The sequence below is a fragment of the Austrofundulus limnaeus genome, unplaced genomic scaffold (assembly GCF_001266775.1).
Source record: "Austrofundulus limnaeus strain Quisiro unplaced genomic scaffold, Austrofundulus_limnaeus-1.0 Scaffold19, whole genome shotgun sequence".
Classification (NCBI taxonomy): Eukaryota; Metazoa; Chordata; class Actinopteri; order Cyprinodontiformes; family Rivulidae; genus Austrofundulus; species Austrofundulus limnaeus.
In genome coordinates this window covers 396752-405727 of record NW_013952421.1, presented here as the reverse complement: position 1 = coordinate 405727, position 8976 = coordinate 396752, and the positions used below count along the sequence as shown (strand labels likewise).

At 40.2% G+C, this 8976-nt stretch overlaps 1 protein-coding gene across 1 annotated transcript in view; it reads right to left on the bottom strand.

Annotated features, from left to right (window-relative positions):
• The window catches only part of grm3 (glutamate receptor, metabotropic 3), a gene marked incomplete at its 5' end in the record, with an annotated part of 35347 nt that overhangs the window by 12605 nt on the left and 13766 nt on the right, over positions 1 to 8976 (bottom strand). The window contains 2 exon segments of the mRNA XM_014003455.1: positions 807 to 996; positions 1111 to 1353. Coding sequence (XP_013858909.1) covers positions 807 to 996; positions 1111 to 1353 — 433 coding nt within the window.

Sequence of the window (8976 nt, the reverse complement as noted above, 5' to 3'; positions counted from 1 at the left end):
TAAATAAAAAATAATAACTATATGGTGGTTCATGAAAATACTCTTAACCACATATAACCTCACAATATTGCCTATTTTACATAATAGTTTCTTACACAAAATGTTTTTGTGATTTTCAAGCCCAAATAAAATAATCAGAATATATCATTAGCATTTCTGGGAAGAATATCATCATATATTTGCAGGAATAATAATGTAATATAAAACTGATGGAAATCTAAAGGTTTACAAAATATCATTTGCATGAATGGCTGTAAGAATTTGGAGCTAGGAGTTATTTTTAAGGGGCAGTATTATGTGTTTCTCAGGCGTACATTTAAATACTATACCATAGTAAAGTATCTATGTCATCTTTAGTTGTTATTAAAATTCTGTTTTTATGTTTAAATAGAAAATAAATGTATCTTCTCATCACTTCCTCTTCTGAACGCCTTGAAATTGGCCTCTGTCTCTTTAAGAGCCACCTTCCGCTTCTGTCCATTTCAGCACGGGGGGTTTGCATGTGTGTGTGTGTGTGTGTGTGTGTGGTGGTGGGAGGTTGCCCATTAATGTTAGGTGAAACACGATAAAATGTAACAGAACCAGTATTATCTTTTACCTTTTAAATGTATTTTGTTGAACTGAATCATAAATTTTAAATGTACAACAGATTTAAAATCAATTTTTGTAATAAATTGATAAGAAAAAATGTAAACATTTTTTAGGGGCGGTGGGGTCGGCTGGACAGAAGTCACCCACCAGCTGAATAACTACATCTTTTGTGTTATTCCCAGCTAAACTGGTAGAATGGGTTCTTTTCCACTCACCCCACACAGGCGATGGTAATTGGACCAATGGCCCATGCGTCTTCCCACATGATGTAGTCCTCCGGAAGGTCATAACAGGATGTGAGGTCGTCAGTGGGCCACTGACCAGGAGCACAGGGCGAGCAGGTGAACTCATCAGCCAGGTATTCATGAGGCTCGCAGGCTGTACAGATCCAGCAGCAGTACTCACCTGGAAAACAAAAATAAATGAGAGCGCACATTAGTGATTTTTTTAAAATCACACTGAACTTAATTACGTTACTATGGCAAAGAAAAAAAAAACAGTTCAAATGTCCTCGCTCACCTGCCTGCATTTTCTTCATCTCATTAAGTTCACAGGGGTCGCTGCACTGTGAGGTCGGCGCCACCTCTCTTGGCCAGTGTATCAGCTCGTTGTTCAGACTCAAACTCTCTGCCCACTCACCCACCGGCACGTAGCCGTAACGTTCGCCGGAGCGCTGGTAGCTGAAGATGTTATATCTGCCCATGCCGTCTCCCTGGGAGTCGAACTTCACCACCGTCTCACTGCCCAGAGGGGAGAAGGGGGCTGTGGAGGGTGAGAGGAGTGGAAGATTAGTAAAAAAACCAACAATGATTAATGCTAAACAACCCAAACATTCATCCCATTGATGCTTTTTGGAAGCAAGAGTGGGAACAGAAGTAATAGGGATTGGCCAGCTATGCCTGGGAGTCCAGTCAAGAAAGCGAAAGCCATTCTAATAATCGTTTTTACCACCGAGGACCAGCCAGTTTCATAAATGTTTGCAAAGAGGCATGGGATGCTGGGCGACACTCGTGCCAGGTACTTCCCATCCTTCCCCAAGGTCACATAGGTTTAAAACTGCTGGCCTAAAAATCTTATCTGATAAGGTTTATTACCAAACACATCATTAACACTCTGCCTATAAAACCATACAGCCATAAAGGCATAGGATTCAATCCCCCGGTGATGTTATAAGTACCCACTCATTGATAGAATTAGCCTCTGTGTCTCCTCTGTGAGGGAGGCACACTGCTGAAGCTGCCAAATTGGTCTGTATACATGTTGTTATGAAAGGATTACCATCTACCCTGAGGATATGGGAAGAGGAGAGATTGTAAAATGGGCATATGATGCTGAAGCCATAAAAAAAGCAGGAGGAGAATGACTTGGGACTAGGGAGGGAAAGGAAACTGACACGCAGTTGGCAGCGTCGGACCTGATAGTGCTGACGTTGGGTGCCTTGGACGCAGACAAAGTGCACGTCTTTCCTACACTGCCACATCTGTCCCTACAGCAGAGCAATCACACCAGTGTTGCTGACATGCAGACCTGCGTGTTATTTGCTGCCACCTGTCAAACGCTGATGCGTCTGGGGATGGTGCCGGGTAATGCTGTTTTATTTTTTTATTCCTATAACAAGACTCCCCGTCCTCTGCATTTATGAGCCGCCTCCGTTGTATCTTTGTTTGCTCGGGTTAACAGAAAAATTTGCAGGCCAGATTCTTCTTCTTCTTTTTTTTTTTTTTTACACGAGGTAAATGAGATCAGTAGAAAGAATCAGAACACAAGATTGCAAAAAAAGCTGTCAGGCTGGAGCTCGCGTCAGCGTGGATGTGCGCACAAATGAGCGCAGGAGCCCCATTAGGGTTTACTTTAGAGTGGTGATGGCTGAGGTGCTGCTCTGAGCTCAGTGGGAGGCTGCGCTGACAGAACCGAAGCTCTGACCCCGCTGTGTGTCTGCGTGGATGTGTACACGCGTGCGGCACTGACAAGAACCAAAAGCCACCCCATTGTTGTGAGAGCTTGGTGCGTTCGGAGAAGGATGGTGTGTCGGATGGCAGCAGAGGGGGTTAGGCTTTATGAAATCCATAAATCACACAGACAGCGCAGCCCTTTATCTTCCTCCACGCTCCCCCTGTCACAGGAAATTCTAAGTGTCAAGTCTTCTGTGAGTTTTGGGGCTAAATGTTTAAGTGACAGCTAAATGAAAATTATTTCAATAAGAGTACGGTGATAAAATCTCGAGACGGAATAGAGATATGCAAAGTGTCAGATAATAAAGTCTGCTAAATAATACTCAGCAATTGGTAGGCCAGGCTATCTTACACTAACACACACTCACACACACACACCTGCAGGAAGAGTCTACCACCAGCTCATTATCATAACTGTGTGTTACCAAGACCTGAGACAAGTGCAGGAGCCCAATTAGCTGCATGTGGTAATTAAATGTAATGCAGATGTAACAATAGCCTCTCTGACAGCAGTGTTTTGTCCACGACTTCACTCAGAGTAGATCCAATTCAGAGAGTAAACAGATTGTGAGGATTTGTGACGTCTCCCTATAGGCAGCCTTGCTGAGTTGACAGAAACTGAGAGTGCAAGTTAGAGCTGGTGGAAGTTACTAAAGACTCTTCTGACTACAGAGAGCACAGAGTCCAAATGAGGTTGAGAAGCAATTTCTTTTTTTTTTGTCTGATGAATTGTTCATTCAGGAAACAATATGAAACTCAGATGATAAATTGCTGACTTGACGTAAACATACATGTATGACCAAACTGGATTACAACAAAATGTTAAAGAAGAATTTGGGTGTGGTTCGTTATTTTTATTTTCAAATAAAATCCCTTTCAGGGTCAATGGTGCCCATATTCAGCAGTCACAATGCGAGGGGCAGGGTACACCTGGGACAGGTCATGACAAATAACCATTAAGCCTAGCATGGAGGTAACTTGGAGAAAACCTACAAATGCATGGTGAGAACATGCAAACTCTACCCAGAAATGTCCATGGCTGGGATTCGATCTGGTAAGCTTCTTGCCGAGAGGTAACAGCTCTACCAACTGAGCCATGTGCCACTCCATTTTGAAGCCTAAATGTAAAACTGAACTAAATCATAATTCACAGTGTTTTATTTTTGCTTCAGCTATCTAAATTCAAAATAAGGTTGTTGTTTTAATATGTAGTGATACCGAATATGACAGTAGTCACCAAAGAAGAAGAGTTAACTGTATGGTGGTTGGAAGACAGCTTAAAAACAGAAACCATTCCTGAACATATTGGCAATGGCTGCATTCAAACCTTATTCTGCATAATGAGGGAATATTAAAGCAATGTTGTTCACACTAAGATCATCAGCTCTCAATGAGTTGCGTCGGCTCCCTCTAAATAAGACAAACATATCTATGGTGAGAAGTGAAAATGTAATTTTTGCAACTGTTGTTTTTGTAATTTAATTTTAAAACACAACTAAAAAAATACCCAACTGTTTTTTGGTTTTATTTTGAAACAGAAAAAACAAAGAACAAACCATACATGGACAAAGAAGTATGTTGATTTTTTTTCATTTCAGAATTTAGCACTTGTTGACTAGTGTTCCAAATACAAGATTTTTAGCAAAAAAGTCCTCATTTTATTCTTGAGTAGACCTCTTATTCAGCTGCTCTTTTATTGCCCAGTTAGCATAAGGTACATGTGCTGGTATGCTGTGCAGTCTGGCCAAACATCTCTACTTTGTTCTCGCCTGTTCAAAAGGCGTTCTTCCAAAAGTCCTGCAGTTTGTTCGGATGCAACTTTGCGAACCCAAGCTGTGCTGCTTTGTTTGTTTTCAAGAGAAGAGGCTTTCTCTTGGCAAACCTCTAAAAATAGACATGCTCCATCAGTATTTTTCTTATTGTACTATAAGGCCTGTTTAATCTGAGACATCCCCGCCTTCTCCCTTTCTCTCTCTTTCAATCCCTCTCAGCATTACAGTCTGATTTTGGGTCAAACATTCTGAAATATCCACTTTTTGAAAGAAACAAAGGTTGTATTCTTTTACCCACATTACACTTGTAAAAACTGACTTGAGAAGTCTTTCTTAACATGCAGTCATGTCAATATTAATTCAAATTCAAATCAAATTTCAAATTTATTCATTTCATTAAAAAAAATAAACAAAACAAAACCCATTACAAAACAATACAAATCAAATAAAATGAGAGGCAGCAGCAGAAAAAAAACTTATGATATCTGCTCCTATTTACAACAAAAATTTTTATTAATTTCAAACAAACAATAAACCAAACTAGACATGGGTTTTTACGATGTAAAAACAAGTGTGCATTGCCATGTAGCATGGCTTTTGCCTGCATTGGACTTGCAGAATGAACTTTGACCAAGTTCAAATGTGTTTTCTAAACCAGCTTATACCTGTCATGTCAGCAGGTGTTTGTAATTAAGGTAAGTGAGTGACAGTATGAAGTTGGAAGAGATTTTTTGTTAAAGCTGCATTAGCTGGGTTTTGAACCCTGATATCCCACATGAAAGCCCATGACATAGACCATTAGACTGTTGGAGCTGTGGCAGGGTGTGGTGCCAGGGGTTGGTTTGTATGTGTGCAGAAAGAGGCCACATTGCTAATACAATTATTGACACTAAACTGCATAATATTACAACAATAGAGCAGTATTAAGACAATGATATGGTAAAACATCAAAATACAATCATATTAGTATTGTAAACACTGAACTATTGAGATTAAATATTAGAAAACTATGGTGCAGTACCAAGTTGAGTACAGCTGGGGGCAGTATCTGACCATTACAAGGCCCCATTGACTCCCATTATATAAATTTGGAATAAAGTTTAAACATTAATATTTCAAAAACTACAAGTTGTACAGGCACCAGAAGGCATAGAAATCATTTGGCACAGGACCTTTAAAGATAGAAATTACAATGGCAGCTGTAGGACAATGTAGGCAGGAGCATTGGACTTTCAGAATGAACTTTGACCAAGTTMAAATRTGYTTTCTATACCAGCTTGTACCTGTCACGTCAGCAGGTGTTTGTAACTAAGGTAATTGTGTGACAATATGAAGTTTGAAGAGATTTTTGTTAAAGCTGCAGTAGCTAGATTTGAACCCTGATCTCCCGCATGAAAGCCCACAGTGCTCATCATGAGACTATAGATGTGGCAGAGGACAATCCCAGGGATTGATTGTATGTATACAGAAAAAGTTTACCTTGCCAATGCAATTATTGACACTTAAGTGCAATATACTGTACGTATTACAGCAATAGGACACCATAAAGACAGTATTACAGTAAAACATCAAAATACAATCATATTAATATTGTAATCACTGAACTATTGAGTTTAAATATTATAAAACTATGGTGCAGTCTCATATTGTGTAGAGGCAGCAGGGGGCAGTATTGGGCCAATACAAGGCTCCATTGACTGCCATTATAATTTATTAAACATTAATATTTCAAAAACTATAAGTTTTACAGGCACCAAAAGGCATAGCCATNRTTTGGCACAGGGGCTTTACAGATATAAATTACAATGGCAGCTCTAGGACAAAGCATGCAGGAGGAGAAGCATGGCAAATTGGAGATGACTTGGATGGGAAACGAATCACAATAGTGTGCATTGCATTGCCAGTGCAAACACTGATAAAACAAAAACAAAAATTCATTGTTTCCTCTGACATTGTGGAAACACAACTGAATCTTTCAAACCAGCAAACTGAAAACTTCTTTTATGGAATATACTGTATTTGATTTTAATCATTTAATCAAGTAGAACTGATGCTGCTAATACTAGTGAATGTTTAACATGTCATTTGTAACACATTCTGAGTCACCCAAATTAGTATCTAGGCAATTAAAGAGCTGTTAAGGACCACATTTGTTACAATATAAACATTAGAAGCAATTGCTTTGTTATCATGACTGTGTTTTGAAGTTCAAGGTGAAAAAACTAGTTGAATAGGTTCAGCAACAAAATGGAACATCATTGTGTATGCATAATAAAGCTTGGTACTTGCCAGGTACATATCAAATCTGTACCCTCAAAGTACCAGGTACATACTGTACAATATTATACATTGCCACCCAAGACTCTTCAGACAGCCTTATTTAAAAGAGTAAATTTGGGGAATGGTTCCAAACAGCAGCCAGTTTTCATGAATTTTAGCATAACACCAGCTTGAACAACTAATTCTTTGTCAACTCAAAAATACTTCCTGTATTTTGAATCCAGTACATCAATGCAAAACCAGGGTTTCCACTCAGTATTACTATATTACCTGAGCTGTGACCACGATTGATTCTGGCTGAATTGACAAGCTAGCTACTAGTTTGAGTGAAGCCAAGAACAAAGTGGATTATTTCTATTTTAAAACAACTCAAATCTCAAAGGTTTTACTAATTTGTATGGTGAGAGACTGCTGTCAGTTTCACATTATTTGGTTATTTCAGCGTTTAGTTGCATTGAAAGTGAAAAAGATGAAATTACCACCAAAGATACTGTGTAAAAGAGTGAGTAAAGGTAGCAGGATTGCCTCCTGGACTGGGCTTTTTTGGGTGGAGTTTACATGTTCTCTCTGTTTTCTCCAGGTCCTCTGGTTCCCTCCCACAGACCAAAAACATTCATGTCAGGTTAATTGACTAAATTGTCCCTAGACGTGGGTTTGTGTGTGAACGGTTGTCTCTATGTGGCTCTATGATGGGCTTGTGTCCTGTCCAGGGTAAAACCCCACCTCTCACTGTGATGGCGGGAAATGGGCACCAGTTCCAAGTGACGGAAAGGAGAAGCGGGTGAGGAAAATTGACGGATGAATGAATGGAAAGTGTGTAATGAAAAATAAATGTTGATGGAAAGATTTCTAAATTAGAGTTTACATGAATTGCTATATATATTTTTATATTAGTGTTTTTTTCAAATCAACCCACTTTGATCTTGACCCCGCTCAGATTTGACCTTAATTTGTCTGAATTAAACTGTATTTTTCCAAACTAAGGTCAAATTAAAAGCTACCGTTCTGCATAAACTGACTGTAAACAGGTCTAAACTGACAAGACAATGGGACTGACTACTTAGAAAAGTTTTTGAAAAGCATCAAACTGAACAAACAACAGAAAAGCTAAAGAAAGTCACCAAATTCGATTAGCTGAGACAACCATTGCATAATCACGTTTAGTTTTTTTTGTGAGACACTTTTAAGCAATTCCACTAACTTGAAAAACACCTTATTATTTTAGCTTAATTAGAAGCATGGTGAAAGCAGGCTTTTCATTCAGAAGCGGAGAAATTAATTATGTCCTCAGCCATGACGGGCTAAAGCAAGGCCCGAGGGGGGCTGTTGATATTAAAGGCAAGGAGACAGGGAGCAGGCGAATTGGACTTGGGAGGAATAAGTAAGAAGTATTTTTTTTGAAAAGGGAAATCATGCAAACACACACAGAGAGGGTTTACTTCTTTGTTATTGCAAGCGAGTGACTAACACAGGCACATCTTTCGGCGATAGATACGTTTGAGCACTCACATGTCACAAATGCACGCAAAGGAGAGATCACATTCGCTATATTTGTTCTCCCTGCAGATTAAGTCCAAAGGGATGGAGGAGCTGGATGGGTCACGCAGCAACAGGCCACAAGGGAATACTAAAAGACAGATAGGGTCTGTAGGTTTAGAAAAGAGGACAGAAACGAATAGGACAGTCAGCCGAGGAAACCCAAGGCTCGACTGAAAGGAACGTGGTGAGAGAGAAGGGACAAAAAGAAGAAAGCCCAAGCCTCAAGCAGGAGGTAGCTGGGATGGAGGATGAGCCAAGAGACAAGATAAGGCCACAGAAAGGAGGAAAGTGACACAGGAGGAGATGTGGAAGAATACAAGTTGGGGGGGGGGGGGGATAGCACAGAGGAAGAGCAAGAAACTACTGTCTTGTCAGTAGAGAAACAGGTGGGGAAAAAAGGAGCGCCTTTAGGAATCAACAGAAAAGGTGAAGGGGGGATAGAAAGATGTGCAAAGTGAAGGAGAGGAGGAGCAGACCATTGCGGAGAGGCATCCGTTAAAGGAGAGCAACCTTGTGAAGTCTGTGTGGGCTGCGCTGCTTTTTTAGAATGTCGGGGAAAAAAAAATTAGGATATGTTTCTTGGTGAGAAAAGAGAGACGGAGGGAGAGATGGAAAGATGGAGGGAAAGAGAGCGACAGGAAAGAGAGACGGAGATGAAGAGATAGAGTCAAGAGAAAACACGGCAGAGAATGAGTGAAGGTTGTTCTCCAGCGTCTAAACGGTGCAGTGAGATGTGTGCTCGATGTGGCCCTGAAGGCACACCGCCTCTGCTAACACAGACACATCAAACACACACACACACACACACACACACACACACACACACACACACACACACACAC